Here is a 22,948-nt window from a genome sequence, read left to right as displayed (position 1 = left end):
AAGTAAAAAATCAGACTTTCGTATGAGAGTTTATTTGGGGTATGGTGTGGATTAAAAGGGAAACAAAAGTGGAAGTATAGAGAATAATTAGGAGATAGTTTAAGAAATGTTCAGGAGAATAAACTGAAAAAAAAACTTGGTGATGGACTGCATGTAAAAGGAAAGGAAAGGTCTAGGGTGATTCTAACTTCCTTGGTTTCAGTGGAAAATGGCACTGCCAAGCAGGGAAGTGACTTTGGGGGTGGGTAGTAAAGAAATAAGTGGGGTAAAGAGAGAACAATAGAGCATAATAATTAAGAATATAGACTCTAGCATCAGGAAACCCTGAGTCTGAATACAACTTCCACAGTGTTATGATCTCAGGCAAACCTAATCTTCAGCCATATATTGCCATATCTCTAGAACTGAGATAACAGGACTGTCAGGAGGACTGAAAAGTGAAAGTCGCTCAGTTGTGTCCGACTCTTTGCAACCCCGTGGACTATATAGTCCATGGAATTCTCCAGGCCAGAATACTGGAATGGGTCATCTATCCCTTCTCCAGGGGATCTTCCCAACCCAGGAATTGCATTGCAGGTGGATTCTTTTCTAGCTGACCACGAGGGAAGGAGGACTTAGGAGATACTATATGAAAAGCACATAGTATTTAATCTAGTACACAGATGGCATTCAAACAAACTTAATAATGTTGATGATGGCAATGACATGAGTCATGTAGGTGCAGTGATCAGTGAGTGGTAGAAAATGTCAGTCTTGTAGGTACTTTTCCTGGGGTCCACAGACTGACTCATGAGGCTACAAAGAATTCAGGGATCTGGTGAACTTATATGGGGAAAAATTACATCTTTATTGTCACTAACCTCTAAAAGAATTTCAGTATTACCTTCAACAGTGAATACAGGCACAAACAACAGAAGTATCAGAAGTGTCTATAATTTGCTAACTAATAGAAATCAAAACAATGATCATGGAGAAGGCCACCAAGAAAAAAGATACATATTGTAAAGAGGGGCAAATTGATAGGGGTTTAAGAAAAAAAGCTATCAAAGTAAAAGTAGCCTGAGAAAAAGAAAATCAGGAGTAATTTCTATTATGAAAGGTAAAGAAAGGAACAGATTCAAGATGGAGGGAAAAAGTCAAGCATGTTAAATAATCGGGATTAATCCACTAATTCTGACAAAGAGACACTGATGACTAGATTAGTTTCAAAGACAGAAGCCAACTTATTGTGAAATCTACAAAGAAACTAACACAAGCTAATAGAAAGGATAATAGGTAACTCAAAGAAAAAGAAAAAATGGAAATTTTGATGAATAAACAGAATTATAATAAAAATAAGATGTTATATTTCAGTGGAATGACAAAAATTAGGAAGATGATTAATATCAAGAGCTGACAAATCTGCAAGATGACCTTTCTGGAGTGTTACTTAGTGGGATCTATTATAACAACAACTCACACACATTCTAATACAATAGGGCCACAGTTGAAATAAGCAAATACTATTACAAACAAAATTACACAGTCTTAATGAATGAAAGGCAAATATATACCTTTCTTGTGATGTATAATTTTCAGGGCTACTGAATATGGATAGGCAAGTTATAAAAAACACAACTTTTATGCCTTTTACCATCACTGTGTGAATGGATGCCCAGCCCCCACCCTAGAGCTATACAACCTACATACCTTTACATGGAATGCCTGAGAATTCTGAACTTATTTAAAGAATTCCAGATAAGCAGATATGGCATAGGTATGGTAGACTATATCATTTGATCAAACTGTCATGTCTCTTTTACCGAGCCAGATACTACCAGGCTTCTCTCTGCCAGAGGATTACATTTCATGTCCGAAAGACATGAGGCTTGGTCAATGACTTGCTTTGGCAAATAAAATATGACTGGAAGTGACTGTGTCATTTTTGAACAGATGCTCTAAGAGCCACTGACTGGTTCTGCCAACTCTCTTTTCCCTTTGCCACAAGAGCAGCATATCTGAGGTGGGGCTGTTTCTCCAGCCTATTGGCAGAATAATAAGGAAGAGATTCACTGCAGCTGATCCATGATATAGATGGATCACATATTTCTGATCAAGAAATAAATTTTGTCACCATAAGTCAATTTAGATTTAGAAGTTATTTGTTACTGCAGCACAAAAAGTGTAAGTTGACTGAAACAACAGGCCACATTTAAAAATTTTGAGCTAAGGATGAGGACAAAATTTATACTTTATACATTTTATTTTGTATTTGGGTATAGTCGATTAACAATGTTGTGATAGTTTCAGATGAACAGTGAAGGGAATCAGCCATACATAAAACTTGTATCTATTTTCTCCCAAAACATAGGTACTCTAAATGGAGGAACCATGTGCTCACTGTAGACTATCTGGAAAAATTAAAATAACCAATACTTTAATCACACAAATATAATGACTGGTATTATTTTCTTCCAGAATATTATAAAGGAACTAAGTATTTCTCATATCCATACATACAACTGGCATTATAACTCACACTCCATTTTATATTTGCCTTTTCTATAAGTATTTTTCCGTGACATTAAGTCTCAAAATAATTTAAGCGACAGAATAAAATCATTATATTGATGTAATGTAATCCAACCATCCACTTAATGTTAAATATTTGGAGTTTCCAAGTTTAGAATAGTTATAAATCATAGATGTGAACAATGTATTTTTATGTGAAAATTTGCATCTATACACTTTTTTTTAAGGAGAAATCATTTTCTAAGTAGGCATAATTTTGAGATGCCTTTGATACATTCAAGTAGGTATCAGGCTTGGAGAAAAGGTTTGGGCAGAAACTGCTGAAAATGTCAAGACATGGGTGAAACTTAGTTATTTCTGTTCAAAAAAAATCTCAAAGTAGTAATGAAATGGTGATCAGTATTTTTAAATTGCATTCTCTAATTCTGAAAACATACTAAGGCTAACTATAGAAGAAAGTAAAAGTACTGTGCATGTGTACTCTTGTAACAGACTATTTTATAAAATTGAACACATAGAAGAAAAGTATTTTAAAACAAATCAGTAGCTAAATTGTTAAAGTCACATTACCAGAAGATTATAATCAATCAGTTCAACTTTTCCTGCTGTTAGTTTTCTTATGACTTGATGACTAATTTCTTCTTTAAAGAATGACTTTGAACAAATGGAAAGTAAAACCTTTTCCATAACAGCATGTAAACAAAGTCTGTGATTTAATAACAAGGTCAAATTCCTGAAATATATGTCTGCTAGTTTTAGTTTTTAAAAAATTTAGCAGTTGTAATATGTGAACCATTCAGGATTCTATACGTTCTTTAAATCTATTAAGCCTCACAGTGAAAATTCACAGAGGCAACTCTGACATCCTATAAATAAATTATATTAAATTTTTAATTTGCAATTCAGTCATGTTGAACTTAGAATATTCCTTCATAGAAGCAATACATTAAAAAAGTAAAGACAGTGAACAAAAAGATTCAAGGTTTTCTGATTTAAGTCATCATCACAACTGAAATCCTTCACAATGTACTTACATATTCAAGAGTTGTGGTTATTTTGAAACAGCGATGAAACATTATTTTGAATATAGATCATCTTGTTATAAGGAGGTATAGTTAGAGAAAGGGAAATAATTTTGCAATAACATTTTTAAAGAAATCTGCATCATCTAAATTATTCACTGTAAGACTTCTCTGAATTCTACAATGGTATGGAAACTTACTATTCCTGTGTTTAATTAATGTTTCTCATAGCTGCAATGTTAGTTTTAGGCAGGCTACACTAGTGATGCTACTACTGCACTTTTATGTGTTGTATTTTATAGCATATAACTTGGATGAACCTCAGGGAAATTAGGCTGATAGAAAAAAGACAAACAAAAATGGAAAAATACTCCAGGTTCGATGCATGAGCAGGGTGCTCAGGGCTGGTGCACTGGGATGACCCTGAGAGATGGGATGGGAAGGGAGGTGGGAGGGAGGGTCAGGATGGGGAACACATGTACACCCGTGGCTAATTCATGTGAATGTATGGCAAAACCCACCATAATATTATAAACTAATTAGCCTCCAATTAAAATAAAAATGGAAAAATACTATATGACTGCATTTAATTTATGTAACATTCATGATATAACATCTTTATAAAGATGGATAACAAATTATTGTTGCTAGTTTTAGGGATGGGGGAGAGGTGGTGGGAGTTATGAAGGGGTAGCACGAGGTGGCCTTGTGGTGATGGTACGTTAGGTATACGGATTGCGGCAGTGGTTATGTGAAGCTACACACATGATAAAATTGCATAGAGCTACATACACACACACACAAATGAGCACCAGTATAACTAGTGAAATACAAATAAGCTATGTAAATTATATCAATGTCAGTTTTCTGGTTTTGTTAGTATACTATAGTTAGGCAAGATATTAGACCAGGTAAGAATGGGTGAAGAAGGGTGCATAGAACATTCCTATACTTCTCTGCAATTTCTTGTGAATCTATAATTAATTCAAATAAAAAGTTAAAAAAATGATTTAATATTGTGCAATGTTTAAAAAAATCAAACACATTTTCAAAATAACTTTAATTACTAATATTACTAATAATCCGTGCTTGACAAGTTTATAATATTAAAAAGGAACTTTATATATTGATAACATAATTTCATAAATCATTAAGGTTGAAATAGAGCTGAGCTACATGAGAAACACATTTTTATTGCCATAAGCAAAAATATTACCTTTAAATTTTCAACTTGATACTTAAATGATTTAGAGTAGGAGATACACTATGAAAAATGCAAGATCTTTTAAATAGCTTGTTTAAAAAAATGCAATGAAAAAATAAAACAAAAATGTTTCTATGTGAATTAAGAAAATGCACTGTTTTGCTTCTTGGTATTGGTAAAACCTGCCTTGTAAAGTACTTTCTATCTCAGAACACGGTGTATAGCAAAATGAACTACCCATATCTCTGGAAAAATTATGGTATCAAGTAAAACAACTCAGACATTATCAAAATTCAACTGAAAAGCAAAGGTGGTTCTAAACAGTATTAATGTAAACCAGTACGTTAACTTTACCTGATTTCCAACTTTGCCACTTCAGGTAATTCTCCAAATTTTATCTCTTCTACTTCCAGTTCTTTAAGGGCAGCCATAATTTTCTGCTGATCTCTACTGGTAATTCCATTCTAAGCAGAAACGATTTCAAGGTGCAGTAAGGTAGTCATCAAGAAGTGAAGTGAAAGTTGCTCAGTTGAGTCCGACCTTTGTGACCCCATGGACTATACAGTCCATGGAATTCTCCAGGCCAGTATACTGGAGTGGGTAGCCTTTCCCTTCTCCAGGGGATCTTCCCAACCCAGGGATCAAACCCAGGTCTCCAGCATTGCAGGCAGATTCTTTAACCAGCTGAGCCACAAGGGAATCCCCAAGGTAGTCAAACTTGTATAAAATTTGAAATTACTGAACAAGATCTACCTGATTAATTCTCATCTTGAAAAAAATGCATATTGAAAAAAATGATACTGAAAAATATACAAATTTGCTTGTAACTGGACTGATAAAGTTACATCATTAAAATATTTAGCTACATAGTGACTACAGTCAATTTTTTATGTTACATAACAATGTGATAGATGCTAAAACAAATGACTAGGTTTTAATATACAATATAAACTTTCCAGAAAATCACAGTAAAATAATTTTTCCTACAAAATATTATCAGTGATTAAATGAGAATTAAGTCTTCCTTTTGCCTGTATTCTACCTATAGTATTAATTAAATTTTCTATCCTGGATTTAGCTACATAGTTTGATTTTCAGTGATGCTGAAGATTTCAAGTTTCCAATGTGTTCATACAGGGATATCATTCCTTTTTATTATTTTATGTATTAAAGTATCTTTGATGTTTCCCACAGCTATTTTCAAATTGTTACTAATAATACTTGATGGCAAAATAACTGATCATTTGAGAACCTAGCAAAAGGCAATGTTTGAACAATACATTTTTAAGCCCCCATGTATAAAAAAATCACCTCTTATTTCTGAGTAATCTGTTTTATATAGTTTTACAAATCTATTTCATATTTAGAAACACAGCACCAGTTTTAGTTGAGATGTCTTAACTAATATGAAGGAAAAAAATACCACCTTTAAGTCTTCCAATATTGAGGCAAATTAATACTATAATAGAAAATTTTAGATATGGTTATCCATAAGCATATCTAATGAGGAACCTAGCAAAAGATAACTCACAGTCTACAGCTGTAAAATTTTTTAAATATAAAATGAAAGGATTCAAAATATTAAAACTATGAAAGAATGTCTGGGGTTTTGAAATTGATACTAACCTTTGCAAGCTCATCTTTCCTCATGGTCAAAAGATGTCTTAAAGTTATTTCCCTTTCCTGTAGAAAAGGGAAAAAATGCCACCTTCAATATAAATGAAATAGTGGAAGGGGAAGTAGGCCAGTATACACATAGGCTAGTCAGTTATATGCTACCCTCCCGAACAACTTTCAACTTTCTAGAGGAGACAGCATATGCAGGTGTACAGCTATATTACTGGGTAGACAGTAGTAAGTGTAATAATATGTATAATGACCTAAAAAACATACATATAGCTAGTTTTCCAGAGTAAAAAAACTGTTACAACTTTTACTTTCTTACATAAACAGCTCTATAAAATTTGATAGAAATTATGTTTTATGAGTAGTCAAAATTTATAACTGTGTAAGATTTAACAATCAATAACATTTAGTTTTATTAAATAATTCTCAAATAGGAAGTTTCAAGATTGTACAATGAAACCCAATTCTAAACAACAAACCACCTAATCGAATGTGCATTCCTAGGGAGAGCCTATCTAAAACAGTGCTTTACTGTTGCAGCATCAGCTAAATGGCTGAGAACTGCCATCGACGCAAACTCCATAATGCATGCTTAAAATACCTACAACAGTGCTTGTCATAGGATCTAATTTAATATCTATGACACTCCTACACTAGGTATTACCATTCTTTTGGGAAAAAAAAGAGATTTAAGTAATACATTTCACTTAATAATCATTAGAGCAAGACTCCCATACCAGGTTTGTTCGGTTTAAAATCTTGCTGCTCCTAATATTCTATACAGGAAGATTGGCAATTGGAAAAACACCCTAAGGCATAGATTTACATGGAGTTCTGCAAAGCTACGAGCAGTGGGTAAGAGCCTGATTCTAATTTCTGTAAGTTTTTATAATACATTTTCAAAATGCTTCCAAGTTTAAAATGGGATGTACTATAAGTTATGCATAAAAGTGCATGTCACTCTTTCATAAGCATGCTTATGAATTAACGTTACATTAATTTAATGTTATGTTAATCAATAAATAAACATGCATACACAGTTCACTGTAGTTCATACAAAATCTTACCTTCAATAAATCTGTCATATGTTCAAGTCCAAGACCATGTAAAAATATTTCCAGATCTCCAAATGCTGTATATGAACTATACATAATATAGCAATGTCAATTTCAGAACAGACTATAAGTGTACAAATAATAAATATATATTTTAATGTACAAAAGAGAATAAGAATGATTGAGTCTATGTAGAATATACAGGTATACCTAGTTTTAATTGTGCTTTACTTTATTGCTTTACTTGCAAACATTTATTTTTTATAAATTGAAGGTTTGTGGCAACCCTCTGTCAATCAAGTCTATTGGTGCCATTTCTTCAATGGCATTTGCTCCTTTTGTGTATCTGTGTCACACTTTTGTAATACATGAAATATTTCAAACTTTCTCATTATTATTATGTTCGTTACGGTGATTCGATATTGCTATTACAACTTGCTGAAGGCTCAGATGATGGTTACCATTTTTTAGAAATAAAGCATTTTAAATTAATACATGTACATTGTTTTTGTGGGGCCCTGGTAGCTCAGATGGTAAAGAATCTGCCAGCAATGCAGGAAACCCGGGTTCAACCCCTGGGTCAGGGAATGGCTACCCACTCCAGTATTTCTGTCTGGAGAATTCCATGGACCGAGGAGCCTAGCAGGCTACAGTCCACAGAGTCACAAAGAGTCAGACACCATTGAGTGACTAACACTTTCACTTTTTTCACATTGATTTTGTAGACAGAACGCTAGTGCACACTTTAATAGACTATGTGCATGTGTGCTAAGTCGCTTCAGTCGTGTCCAACTCTTTGCAACCCTATGGACTGTAGCCTGTCTGGCTTCCCATCCATGGAATTCTCCAGGCAAGAATACTAGAGTGGGTTGCCGTGCCGTGGCCCCCCTCCTCCAGGGGATCTTCCCAACCCAGGGACTGAACCCATATTTCTTAGGTCTCCTGCATTGGCAGGTGGATTCTTTACCACTAGTGCCACCTGGGCTACAGTATAGTGTAAATATAACTTGTAAACTTGTGTAACTCACTTTATTATGACATTTGCTTTATTGTGGTAGTCTGGAATGTACACCAATATCTCTGAAATAAGCCTATATCTGCAAATTTGATCTATGTTATACAAAGGAATAAGAAATGTTTCTTGAATGAAGATTTAAGTAAACAGAGAAAATGGTGATAGTAAAATGAAACTCATCTTTCCTAAGAAGGAAAATATTTGCCAATATTTATACAGTGAACCCTGGAACAACACGGTTTGGACTGTGCGGGTCCACTTATACATGGATCTTTTTCAATAGTAAATACTACAGTAGTATGCAGTCATGGATGTGAATTCATGGATGTGGAACTGCAGATATGGAGGAACCTTGGATACAGACTTTCCAAGGGGGACGGTCAGCATCCCCAACCCCCAGAATGTTCACGGGGAAACTGTATTCCTTATAAGAGCTCTGGACATGAAAATCTCTTTAATTGTAGGAAGTAAAAATTTACAACAATTTTAAAATGTAGGTAAGTAGAGAATAATGTTGTGGCTATGTATTGAACAATTGTGTTTGGGAGGGGTGGGGGTGGAAACATTTTTATTTTTAGCTTATAAAATCAGAAATCTGCTGTAAAGAATTAGAAAGCAAAGTGCAATCTAGTTTGAACACTAACAAAACCATAACCTTAGAACCTTTTAGAAATAAACTGTATAGTTGATATTTTATTTAAAGTAAAAAATAATTCTCTTTACTGTTAATATATATATATATAAAACTTTTCTAAAATTCTGGAGAACCAAACACTCAAAATTCATACATTTTTAAGTAGTATTTTAAAATACTCGTAAAAGCTTAAAATATTATACATTTCAAATGTCATCACTTTACTATAAGTAATAAAAACACACAATTTTTACTTATTTCTAGGTATTGAACAAAAACATGCTATGTTACCTAAATATGTGATCTTTTTCTTTATCAGAATCTGTTCTCAATAGTTTACTAATAGACTCTTCTTTAGTTAGCTGGTGAAGCTTTCCTTCCAAAGGATTTAAAGTCAAGGAAAGAAAATTGAAGATCTGAAAAAGTTATAATAAGAATTAAAGCAAGATAGTAATTAATAATATTTTCAACAAAATATACAACAAAACTAAAAATTCCATTTTGGTAAGTTAAGTCAGAAAGACTAAGTACTCAGGTAGTATTTTAAATACATTATTAAACAGAGAGAAAGTAAGAAGCATGACTAAGGTACATAAACCTCAACTGTACATCTTAAAGAGATGTGAAATTCCTTAGTTTTTGAAAACTTCTTAGTTCTAACTTTCCAGTAAGTTAAGGTTAAGTCATATAATCAGTCAAGATACAAAATCAAATCTCACTTCAAGAAACAATTTATGACTCAAAATAATCTTTGATATTCATACATTTCTTAGTATGTCAAATTCAGTATCACCCACCCTAAATTTAATAATGCAGTATATTAATGAAAAGTGTTAAAATTTTCAAAGCTTAGGAGAAAAACTGTAAATTTCTTTTTAAAGATTCACAGGGCTTCAGTGATTAGCACTTAACACCAGAATAATATTGGAAATGTAGATATGAATTATAAAATGATAGGCATGTTTATAGGCTGCTTTAAAATAGAGGAAGTTATTTTACATGCAATAAAAATGACATGGTCTGACTACTGTATGGTGGAAACTTTGGAATGTCATAAGCTTCCAAAATCAGAAACTCAGTTTTAAAAGATCTTGAACTATATAACTTAGATTTAGAGTTGTACTGTATTTTATCCTTGCTTAGAAATTACAGACCTTTGGCTGAAAACTTTCATATTTAGACCAAAAATTTATATCAATAAAATTATTTAATGTATGGCAAATATTTACTATTGACTTTATTATCTGAATGACAATAAATCATATACTCCCATGTTATCACTTTATACCTTGTCAAATGTATACGAGTAAATGTAGTTCAAAGGATTTAATTTTTAAATTGTCTAATATGTGTTAATTAAAGTTTAAAAACAATAGTTTACATGTGCAAATTTTGAAATTTTACTAGCTGTGTTAATACACTAATTTTTGAAAATTAATTAATTTTTGAAAATCAGTTGGAAGTATTTAAATAAATAGTCTGTTACAATTTTATTTCTAGGGACAGATGAGACTTTATTTTCCCTTTATACAGCTTTTAAATTACCACATCATAAATGCCTCTTATTTAGTAAAAAGATAAATACTCTAGTAAACTAAAGTTTTCATTACCTGGCTGGAAGAAAATTACATACTGAAACATTTAGTAATAGATAAATTATTATTATAGTAGTGAGTTCTAACAAAATCATACAAAAGTTTTACAAACAATAATGTAAACTAAGAAAAATTAGCTAAATAACAGGATACCTCGAGATGTTTATTTCTTTTTGCAATTTCACTTGGTGTCTTTCCATCTTTGGTTTGTATCATTTTATTAGCTCCAAGTTCAAGCAACTTCAAAACTACATTTTTATGACCCTGACGTGCTGCCCATGTTAAAGCCTGTAAGTGGGGGAAAAAAAGATTGTTTAAAGAGAGGGAGTACATATGACACAGAGAAGAAAATTTCTCAACAGTATTTATGGCACAATAAAAAAGTGAACATGGTTAATTAATGGAATGATGCAATCTCATCATTTCACAATATAATGTAAACATATTTCCAATGTTGTAATCGCAAAGCAGACTGCCAGTGTTCACTGATTTTGTAAAACCAAATAATGTCTTAGTCAAGTGAAATTACAGAGTAAAATGATTTATCTACCAATCAGAGAACTGTTTTCTATAAAAAGGAATTCTATTTGTAGTCTAATAGAATCCAGGCTTTGCTATGTGTTACAGTTTCTTTTGTTAAGGGTGCTGACCAACAAAGGCAGATAATTTCTTTTTTCTCATTGAAACTGTTGCTTTTCTTTACTGAACAGCAATTACATCCCAGCCCTTCTGTAATTTTTACTTCTTAAAACCGTTCTGCCAACTACTGATAGTAAGATATCAATGTCCTAGAGATAAAAAGGAACACTGTAGAGTCGGTTCTCACAGTATAGCCGTTCTCATCCTGGGTATTAACTTCTGCTCCATGAGCAACAAGGAGAGCAACAACCTGAGGGTGGCCGTCACGTGCAGCATACATGATTGGTGTCATAAGTCTCCTGAGGAGGAGGAAGAAAAGACAACTGTGTCAATGCTGCCCTTAACAGTTCTTCAAAGACTGAACTTAACCATCAGTGCTGTTCTGAGAGCAAAGAAATGGGAAAGCTTTTCACAAAGCGGGGTGGGGGGGAATCTAAAAATCCAATTTACCAGCAAATAAATAAAATATGAAGGAGATTACACTCTTAAAAGCATTGAATGCTTACACAGCACCCTCTAGTGAAGAAATGTGTCTTTAAAAATCACTAAATGAGCCCACACTTTTTAATATGAGGCTTCATTACTTTACCTATTCACATATCAAAATATCAGAGTACCTCACTATGCTTATGCTGGGAAAATAGTGATGAACAACACAAACAAGCGCCCCCACCGACCCCATGTTCTCAAAATTGCTCATTTTAAATGCTTATTACACTTTAAAGACTGTATTTTATTTAGTAAAAATGTAAGTTTAAGATCTCTTACTTCTTAATGTGTTCTATTACAATTCGACTTTAGGACTGAGAGAATTTTACCCCGAGGCTTACTTTAATAAAGACAGACATCAGCCCAACAGTTTTGCCAGACTCTGAGACTTTGTTCTGGGAGAACACAAGTGGTCTGCCTCTAGTGGATCACTTCCCCAAATTAGAGATTCAACCCCTCGACTTCTAGAAGTCATTCAGCTTCTGAACCTAATTACAAAGGATACCAGAAAGGTTCTATTAGTTCTACTTCGGTTGAACTTAGTATCACAGTCTGTTTTAAAGGAGATCTAGGATTCTGGGCTCAATCTTCCTGAGTCACCACAAATATCTGATCTATATACAAAGACCTTCACAAAAGAACAATAAATTAAATAATTTTACAATTCTCAGTTTTGATCTCATTAAGGAAGACTGTCTTGATTACTCATATTACATACACTACAGATGAACAATATTTCTCTGTAAGATTTGTTGACATAAGGTATATCCTGAATCTGGTCATTTCACACCAATGTCTTTACACAGAAAGTTTCACGCATTTATCCGTTCCTTCTATTTCCTGGTACGTTAAAATTTCAACTTTTTATTAGAATTACATGCTAAGGTAGTTTGTCAAACACTGCCTCCTCTACCTTGAATTTCTCCTACATAGTGGCTTTAGTACACAATCTTGACAAAGTGAAGTGTGAATTTCTGGATAGCTAAGCAAATAGGGAGAATATATACAGTAGAAAGAGCTTGTTTGAGTAAACTGGTTATTCAAATTCTTTCCTAAGTCTAAATCAGACCGCTTGATGCTTCTCTTCCCACCTTCCTGACAACAGCTCAAATCTGTTCCTTCCAAGGTTCCCTATTTCCCAGAGCTTCCATTAACCAAATAACTCAGCCTAAAACTAAGCATCATTCATAACTTTTCTCCAGCACTCCACATACACGTCATCAGAAGGTCCTGTTCCCTATTTTCCTATCATATTTTGAATCTAACCATGTCTCATCAACTTGTTAGCCACTGTAAGCAGTCCATGTATTTCTCTGATCACTGTGTTTCTCTGATTTGTATTTTTGCAGTAGCCTCATAACTGTTCTCCATGCTTCTGTTCTGGCCACGTATTCTTTTTGTAGATGCCAAGTTCTTCCCCTTTCAGAGACTGTGCAAGTGCTGTTCCTTCCACCTTTCCCTTGACCTTCATACTGTACATTCCATCTTTTCCAGGGAAGGTAACATGAAAGTCTGAGTGTCCTATCTGCTTGAAACTTATTACTGAAAATTTCTGAATCTGTACTGAAATTGTATTCAAAACTGAAGTTCTTTTAAATATCATTTTTTCTTATAACAGAATCTTAGAAAACAGCAGGGATATAATTTTCAGTCTGTAAATTCACAGAGACATAAAATGGCTTTTATAAATGCTTGTGTCATCCTAGCTAGTAAAACTACTAGATTAGTATAGTTTGCAGACTAAGATGCTTCAGATCATAACTGAATATGTGTTACAATAAAGCTTCATTGATTTCTTAGTTGAATTTACTGAATGGGATAGCAAACTCCTATAATGGAGTCTAGATTATCTAGAAGGTGTATTTGTTGTTCATTCGCTAAGTCGTGTCCAACCCTTTACGACCCCACAAACCGCAGCACGCCAGGCTTCTCTGTCCATCACTATCCCTCTGAGTTTGTTCAAACTCATGTCCATTCAGTCAGTGATGCCATACAACCATCTCATCCTCTGTTGCCCCCTTCTCCTCTTGCCCTCAATTTTCCCCAGCATGAGGGTCTTTTCCAATGAGTCAGCTCTTCCCATCACGTGGCTGAAGTATTGCAGCATCAGCTTCAATATTCAATATTTCAGTGTGTTACTTAGCTTCTGAAAGTTATTAGAGTTACTGATACTATCAATAATGTTGCATGACCATTTTGAGAGGGGACAGAACAATTCTTACAGTGGTTTTATATCTACAGAAACTTCTAACATCTATTGTTTCCTGCCTGTCATAGATTAATAAAATCTAAGTTAAGTCTTTAATCTTACAAACTCTTATGAACTTATAAATGGTCTTATTATAAACTCTTCAGGGAAGTTATAAAACTTTTAACTGGTTTGATCAAATGACATGGTAACTATTTGTGCTACTGATAACTTTACTTTCAATATTAATTTCCATCTTATTTATTTCCTGAGATTTAATATAAAGAATTCTTTACCTCCCCTTCTGTTTTGTTCTGCCCGCTCCTTCCAATACATAACTGCCTTGGCAAAGGTCAGCAGTTACTTGGACTCCTTTTATTTTTCTAGCATTTAAAGGTATGTATTTCAAGAGGCTGCTGTCCTCAATATTCTTCCCTTTTCACTACGTAAACAACATACCTGTATGGTTTCACCTACTCTCATGACTATTGTTAATGCACTGGTGGCTGCTGAATCTGTATCTCTAGCCCAGGCTTTGCTCTTGTGCTCCAGATCATATCTGTCATTTCCACCTGGGTATCCCAACAAAATTCAAAACCAACATATACCTAAATCTGAAGTCACCATCTCCCCTCCAACACATAGTACCCTCTGTTATTACCTATCTCCATGAACAGCATCACAGGTCCAGCATGACCCAACCCAGAAGCCTGAATGAATTTATCTGTGACTCCTCACGTCCTCATAGCTAACCCAGCTTTCCTGCCAGTTTTACCTCCTTCCCATCATTTGTACCGGTACTTTACACTCGCCTCCTTCCTTGTCTTCAAGTCCTCATCACTTCTTACGTGGATTACTGCATGCAACAGGATCACAACTGGCCTCCTTGTCTCCAATCTTTCCTCTACGTCTGTAAACCTCATCAAATAAATTCAGTTTGAAGTTTTCAGGGTTACACCTATGAGGATCTTCGTAAGTCCTCTGTCTACCTCTCTACCTTTCAGTACCTGCCATCCTATTCCATTCCAGTAAAATACTTCAGTTCTTCTGCAGGCATGAATTCGGCTCTCTCCTCTGCCTATTTCCAGAGCGCTTCTGGTTGAAATGTCCTTTTGCTTTTCAACAAATGTATTCATAATCTACTTCTGGGGTTAATCTTAGAAGCCAGCATGCCCAATTTTTTGATGATCTGCCTCATCTTAGATAGCAACCCCACTCTCCTCTATGTTCTTATAGCACTCTGTGCTTATTTTAATCAGGTCACCTTTCATGTCAAAGTATTTGTTCAATTCATCTGTTTTCTCAACCAGAATATCAGTTCTTTGAGGATAATGATCCTGAAAGTGTGAAAGTGAAAGTCACTCAGTTGTGTCCGACTCGTTGCGACCCCATGGACTATACAGTCCATTGACTTCTCCAGGCTAGAATACTGAAGTGGGTAGCCTTTCCCTTCTCCAGGGGATCTTCCCAACCCAGGGATTGAACTCAGGTCTCCCGCACTGCAGGTGGATTCTTTACCAGCTGAACCACACGGGAAACCCATGATGATCCTGACTTGTCTCTATATCCACCACCCTGCAAACCATGCAGTAACTAGTCTAATGGTCTGCTTCTCTGCTGTGTGTCATGTGTACATTTAATACAGGCAGAGTTTTCTTATCTATTACATCATCTCATGTCTACTGATTGTGTTAGTCAGCTCATCTATATCCTTACTCAATTTACATATATTAGATTTGTGTAATGAGATAAATACTGAAATTTCCTCCTATCATTGTATTTTGATCTACTTCTTGAATTTTAATAGGTTTCAATTTATGGATTTAGCAGTCATGTAGTATAGTGTGTACAGGTCTGTGTTTGTTATATTTTCATTGATCTTTTTTTTCACTATAGTACAAAATTTATTCTGTTTATTGTATATAATATTAGTAATAGCTGGTATTGATAATCCTGATTTCCATGGGTTTACCTCCACATGTAATGGGATATTTCATACCCATTTTCTTCTAATTTTCTTGTAATAGCATTTAGCCATCTTTTGTTTTTAAGCCAATATTCAGTTGAAAAATTCAGTCCATCCTCATTTAGCATAATGCTGATATATCCAACAATACTCTTCTGTCTTGCTGGTGCAACAAAACCACCATTCACTACATTTCTCCCCTTGAAAATCTGATTCTGCTTTTCCTCTTTTTAAAATGCCATTAAACATTACCCTAGTAAAACATTCTCTTATAGGTGAGCAAGATGAGACTTGTTTCTCCTAATAAGATTATGGTTTCCTCATCCACCAGGACACATTCTCCCTACTTGTATTCAAACAGAATAAAGCCTCCTGAATACTCTTTGTTTCCTTTCTTCTCCTGGGTATCCCCCAACTCACTGCAAACTACAGCTCTTACAATCTGTTGGCATAATCTAGTAATTATTAGAATTTGGCTTGCATTTTGTCTTGCCATTTCCAGAATCCTTATTTAGCAGTCACAATTCACAGTCCCAGTCTAATATTATCTATTAAATACATATTTATTAAAATTCATCCCTCTTCAATGCTTTCTCTTTATCCTCCGCCTTCATGAGGTCTCTGGTTCTTTTTGGTTTGGCTAGCCTTTTTTCAGGCATTTTCCTCAGCTAGGATGCTTAGGTAATGTATTTTCTGAGTTGCTGCATATCTTTGACAATCTTTTTTTCCAACCCGAGAGGCACAGCTTGATTGAGAATAAGATCTTTAGGCTGTATACCTTCATTTAAGTGAAAATGCAATTTCATTCTTTTCTAGTTTCAGCTGTGCTCATAAGAAGTCTGATGCCACTGTAATCTTTCTACTTTTCATTGTTAAAAACTTAATTCTTTCTGCCTGGAAACTTGTAAAAATTTCCTCTTTGTTTTTAGAGTTTACACATTCTAATCAGAATTCATGCCTAGGAGTGTCTTTTTTTTTTTTTTTCCTTCCATCAGTCCAAACTAAAGCTTGAGAACTGTTCAAAAATGTAGGGTTTTTTGTTTGTTCCTTTGTTTTGATATGCATTTATGATAGTTTTTCAGCTTAAGAACAATTTCTTTTTACCAGACTGTGTTTTATTATTACCAGTCTTCCATGTTCCTCTTTCTTTCCTGAACTTTGAACTGAAATGCCACAGTTTTTAAGTTTCAAGAGATCTTTCTTCATGCTGCATTTAGATCTCCTTGTGTGCTCATTATTTTTAATTCAGGTTTTTTGCCTTTTTCTGTCAGCAGTTTTATTGTACTAGGCAAATATTTTAATTGTCAGTCTTTTCACTAGCTGCTGGGAAATTTGTTTGTTTTGTATTGGCTCTTTAGGGCTCAGGTCTAGCAGTTGTACTATTTTTTAACGGCAGAAATCCTTATAGATATTGAAAATCAAGTTTCTTATGCAGTGGGTCTACAGTTTAAGGTTGTTAGCTCCCTCCAGAAGTATCTAGAATCTCTCTCTGCGTTCCTATCTTCCAGAATGTTCCCAACCTCTGGGATAACTAAGCCCACTTGTCTAAGTGGCTAAGAGGTAACTTAGCCCATTTGTTTAGCTCTAAGTCTTTAATAAGAGTCTGGAAACCTAAGACATTCATGCAAGATCAGCTCTGCTCCAGGTCCCACATGTCCTCATGTCAAACTTTTGTGGGGTCAGCTGCTCTCCATCTAAGCTTACAACATAACTTCCTACCCTTGGGGAATGCAGCTTGTATGTTTTGCAGGGATAGGAACACAAGCCCGAGTCCTCATCAGCACCCAGCTCCCTTAAGGTCTTATCAGCCCAAGGCTTGGGAAAGGCACAGTTTGGAGTTGAGAACAAAGAGGATGAGAATGATGTTCTGGTAGCCAAGTTTCCAGATATCCCATGTCATGTTTATAAAGACCATTGCCAGTCCAACATATATTCATCCACATTTTCATCTAGTAATTTTATTAAGCATCTGTGTGACTTTGTATTAATTTTTAAATATTTTGAGGCATATGAAATTACTCTGGCATGAGATTGGAGGCCTGCATTTTTTTTGGCTGTACTACACAGAATCTTAGTTTCCCGACCAGATATTGAACCAGTGTCCCCTGCACTGGAAGTGTAGGGTCTTAACCACTGGACCGCCAAAGAAGTCCTCTTGCATTTTTTTTTTATTCTTCTCCCACCCCACCCCCTTGGCAACCACCAATCTATTCTCTACATTTGTGATTCTTGTTTCTGTTTCATACATAGGTTCAACTGTGTCATACTTCAGATTCCACATAGAAGTGATAACATACGGGATTTGTTTTTCTGACGTATTTCACTTAATATGATAATCTCTAGTTGCATTCATATTACTACAAATAGCATTATTTCATTCTTATAGCTGAGTAGAATTCCATTGTATATATGCAACACATCTTTATCCGTTCATCTGCTGATGGACCTTTATGCTGTTTCCCTGTTTTGGCTACTGTGAATAGTGCTGCTATGAACACAGGGGTGACGTATCTTTTTGGACAAGAGTTTTGTTTGGATATATGCCAAGGAGTGGACTTGTTGGTTCATATGGTAATTCTATTTTTAGTTTTCTGAGGAACCTCCATACCGTTTTCCACAGTGGCTGTACCAACTTACATTCCCACCAGCAGTGTAGGAAGGAATGTAAGTTTTCCCCACATCCTCTCTGGCATTTGTTATTTGCTGACTTTTTAATGATGGCCATTCTGACCAGCGTGAGGTGGTAGCTCAGTGTAATCCTGACTTGCATTTCTCTAATAATTAGCACTGTTGAGCATCTTTTCACGTACCTACTGGTAACCTATATTACTTCTTTGGAGAAATATCTCTTTAGGTCTTCTGCTCATTTTCCAATTGCATTGGTTTTTTGCTTTTGTTTTGTTGTTCTTGAGTTATATGAGCTGTTTGTATATTTTTGGAAATCAAGCCCTTGTCAGTCTTGGATCATTTTTTCTTCCATTCTGTAGGTTGTCTTTTCATTTTTAAGCTCTGTGTGATTGATTAGGTCCCATTTGTTTATTTTTGTTTTTATTTCCATTGTCTTGGGAGACTGACCTAAGAAAACATCAGTATGAGTTATACTTACTAGAGAATTTTGTTATCATACGATCTCTTATGGGAGTTTTATGGTGTTGTGTCTTAAGTCTTCAAGCCATTTTGAGTTTAGTTGGTGTATGGTGTGAGGGTGTGTTCTAACTTCATTGATTCACATGCAGATGTCCAACTTTTCCAACACCACTTGCTGAAAAGACTATTTTTTTCCCATTGTATAGTCTTGCATCCTTTATTGAAAATTAACTGACCAAATGTATGTGAGTTTATTTCTGGGCTCTCTATTCTGTCCCACTGATCATATGTCTATTTTTGTGTCAGTGCCATAAAGTCTTGATTACTATAGCTTTGGAGTATTGTCTGAAGTCTGAGATGGTTACTTCTCCTGCTTTGTTCTTCTTCTTCAGCATTGCTTCGGTAATTCTGAGTTTATAATCATTCCATATGAATTTTAGGATTTGTTCTATTATGTGAAAAATATCATGGGTAATTTGATAGGGATCATGTTAAATTTGTAGACTACTTTGGGCAGAATGGCCATTTTAACAATATTAATTCTTCCAATTCAAGAACATGGGATATCTTTCCATTTCTTTGAATCATCTATAGTTTCTTTTATTAATGTTTTATAGTTCTCAGTATATGTGTCTTTCATCTCCTTGGTCAGCTTTATTCCTAAGTATTTTATTTTGGGAGATATGATTTTAAAACATATATATATACATATATTTTTTACATTCTCTTTCTGATATTTCATCACTGGTATAGAGGAATGCAACCAATTTCTGTATGTTAATCTTGTATCCTGTTACCTTGCTGAATTCATTTATCAGTTCTGGTAGTTTTTGTGTGGAGTCATTATAATTTTCTCTATATAATTATCATATCATCTGCATATAATACAATTTTATCTCTTCCCTTCCAATCTGGATACCTTTTATTTTCTTGTCTGATTTCTGTGACTAGAACTTCCAGTACTATGTTGAATAGAAGATGTGAGAACAGGCATCTTTGTCTTGTCCCAAATTTTAGTGGGAAGGCTTTCAGTTTTTCACCATGAGTATGATTATATTGGCTATGGGGAAACCAGCATTTTTTACCCCTTCAAATAGCTGTCTAAATCCCTAGCACCAAAATGATGATCCACTTTCTCCCCACTAGTCTGGATGCCACATTAATCATTTAATAATTTCATGTATTCGTGGATTTCATCCCAGATTTTCTTTTGTTTTACTTTTAGAGATCAGCAATTCAGAGTTTTCCACTAATAACACACATTTTAATTATTGTGATTTTAAAATACAAGGCAAATTACATACTACTCTTTTTAAAATGACATATTGATTTTAAAAAATTACTTAACTTACACATATGTATTTTTCCCTCAGAATACTACTAATTAATAATAAGAGTTGGGTATCTTTCCAGATCTCAGCAAACAAAAAGAACAAATTTTACATATATAAATGTGTGCAGGAAAAACATTTTTTTAATATAAATAATATCATGCTGTTTATGTAGTGTTTTGACTTAAGTTCCCTTTAAGTATTGCTTTGTGTGAATCACACAGGTTTTGATAACAATGTGATATAATTGTGTTCAATTATCATTTTCCTTTAAAATCCTTCTTAATAAAAATAAATAAAATAAAAAAATCCTTCTTAATCTAGAAGTTATTAAAATATGTAATTTAAATACCTGCTTTTATGCATTGAGGAGGCTTTTGGTTATTGAATTCTAAGTTTGTTACATTTTGATTAGTGAAAGTGTTCTACGTAACTTTTTAAAAGGGAATTTATTAAGGCTTCCTATATGTAGGACACTACTATAAAAATAATCCATGTGTATTTGAAAATAATCTACATAAATTATGTTGGAGTCAGAATTGTAGATAAATATGAATTAGACATGCTTGTTAAATGTTATCTTAATCTCCTATATCTTTACTTTCTGTCTTAATACATTTATACTAAAGACTCAAAGATAATTATAGATTTTCTATTTCCTTTCCAGTTCCATAATTTTCATTTCATATATTTTAAAGCCATTTATATTAAAACTGTTCTTGTTAAATTTTTTGCTTTTATCAAAATGAATACTTCCTCTTTGTTCCTATAAATAATTTATTATCCCAGAGAGTTTCTGGGTATTTTTTGGTCTTGTTATCCACCAGGTATAGGTACTTTCTAAATGAATATTTTTTTATCATTTTACTTTCAACTTTTATGTATTATTGTATTTTAGCTGTGATTTCATTGGCTTTTGGTTTTAGCCACGGGCTTCCCTGGTCGCTCAGCTGGTAAAGAATCTGCCTGCAATGCAGAAGACCCCGGCTCGATCTGTGGGTTGGAAAGATTCCTGGAGAAGGAAATGCCTACCCACTCCAATACTCTTGCCTAGAGAATTCCATGGAATAGAGGAGCCTGGCGGGCTATAATCCATAGGGTTGCAAAGAGTCAGACATGACTAAACACAGCACAACCCAATTTAGCCAATTTATCTTTGTTGAAGAGTCAGACACAACTGAGTGACTTTCACTTCACTTCACTTTAGCCGTATGTGAGTTAATATTATAATCAGTGAGCTTTACCAACTAGTTTTCTTTTATATTAATATAGTTAAACTTATTTCTGACACTATATTTTTGCACTTTTTATTTATCATGTTTCCATGATAAATATAGGCATTTAAGTCTTATCGGACTGAATCAAGTTCTGTATGTTCTATCCACCCTCTAGCGCCACTACTGCCCCTTGATCTGAAAGCTTTTAACAATCCTTCTTTTCTTCTGGTACAACAGTCCCTTCTTATCCACAGAGGATATGCTCCAAAACCCCCAATGGATACCTGAACAGTGGATAGTACCAAACCCTACATATACCACGTTTTTTTCTATACTAATGGGAGGGTAGCATACACAGTGTGGATATGCAGGACAAGGGATGATTCGTGTCCTGGATGGAACAGCGAGATATTTAATAACATTACATAGAATGGCATGCAATTTAAAACTTATGAATTGTTTATTTCTGCAATCTTCCATTTAATATTTTCAGACTGTAGATAACTACAGGTAAGTGAAACTACACAAAGCAAAACAGAAGATAAGAGGGGAACTACTGTGCTTATTACTTTTAAATCCTTTTCGCTTTTTTCCTGACATCCTTCACCTTACCATTTAACAACAACTAAAGTGAATAACTTTGGTCTCATCTGAAAGGAGAAGTTTAGTTTTATTTTGCTTCATTCTTTTCTCAGCCACCTACATTCCAAACTTGTTATCATGAAAATTTAGTATACCACATACACTTTTTCTCTGTCTTTTTTTATGGTCAATAGGTATTTCGATTTACCAATATATTTACTAATCTCTTTGTTCAACATTATATCTTATATCTCACTACCTCTGAGTTTATTTTCCTTTTTATAATTAACTTTCAAAATTTATTTTTAAGAGTCAGTTGGACATAATTCTTGACTGGTAGCACTTTTCTTTGAAATATGTAGGAGGTATTTTAGTTTATCAAATGACTGGAATCACCTATTGGCATTTAATTACTAAATATCCTGTAATACACAGTATAATCCCACTCAAAATGTCACTTGTACTTTTGCTTAAGATGATAACTTTAAGCTCTTGTAGATAAGAAAATGTCTTTATTTTTGCCTTCGCTCTTGAATAACAGAATGGCTAAACATAGAATTATAGTTCAAAGTTTATTCCTCAGACCATCTGTCTTCTCCCATATATAGTTGTCATTAAGAATTCTAATGTCAGATGGTCATTTCTTGATAAGAATTGTCTTAGTGAACTGTCTTTTCTATAGATAACACTTAGGAATTATGCCTTTATTCTTGATATTTTAAAGTTTATTATGATGTGTCTCCGTGTGTGTGCTCAGTTGTGTCCGACTCTTCATGAGCCCATGGAC

General features: G+C 34.2%; 1 protein-coding gene across 1 annotated transcript in view; it reads right to left on the bottom strand.

Moving 5' to 3' along the window:
• Positions 1 to 22,948, bottom strand: part of ASZ1 (ankyrin repeat, SAM and basic leucine zipper domain containing 1) — a 68,104-nt gene that overhangs the window by 5,761 nt on the left and 39,395 nt on the right. The window contains exons 5-10 of the mRNA XM_052638391.1: positions 11,489 to 11,600; positions 10,816 to 10,950; positions 9,359 to 9,483; positions 7,431 to 7,506; positions 6,364 to 6,420; positions 5,092 to 5,201 (exon numbers count right to left, since the gene is read on the bottom strand). Coding sequence (XP_052494351.1) covers positions 5,092 to 5,201; positions 6,364 to 6,420; positions 7,431 to 7,506; positions 9,359 to 9,483; positions 10,816 to 10,950; positions 11,489 to 11,600 — 615 coding nt within the window. The remainder of the gene's footprint in view (positions 1 to 5,091; positions 5,202 to 6,363; positions 6,421 to 7,430; positions 7,507 to 9,358; positions 9,484 to 10,815; positions 10,951 to 11,488; positions 11,601 to 22,948) is intronic.

The sequence above is a fragment of the Budorcas taxicolor genome, chromosome 4 (assembly GCF_023091745.1).
Source record: "Budorcas taxicolor isolate Tak-1 chromosome 4, Takin1.1, whole genome shotgun sequence".
In the NCBI taxonomy this organism is placed as follows: Eukaryota; Metazoa; Chordata; class Mammalia; order Artiodactyla; family Bovidae; genus Budorcas; species Budorcas taxicolor.
The sequence above is the reverse complement of the archived record's forward strand: the minus strand, read 5'-3'. Positions and strand labels throughout refer to the sequence as shown.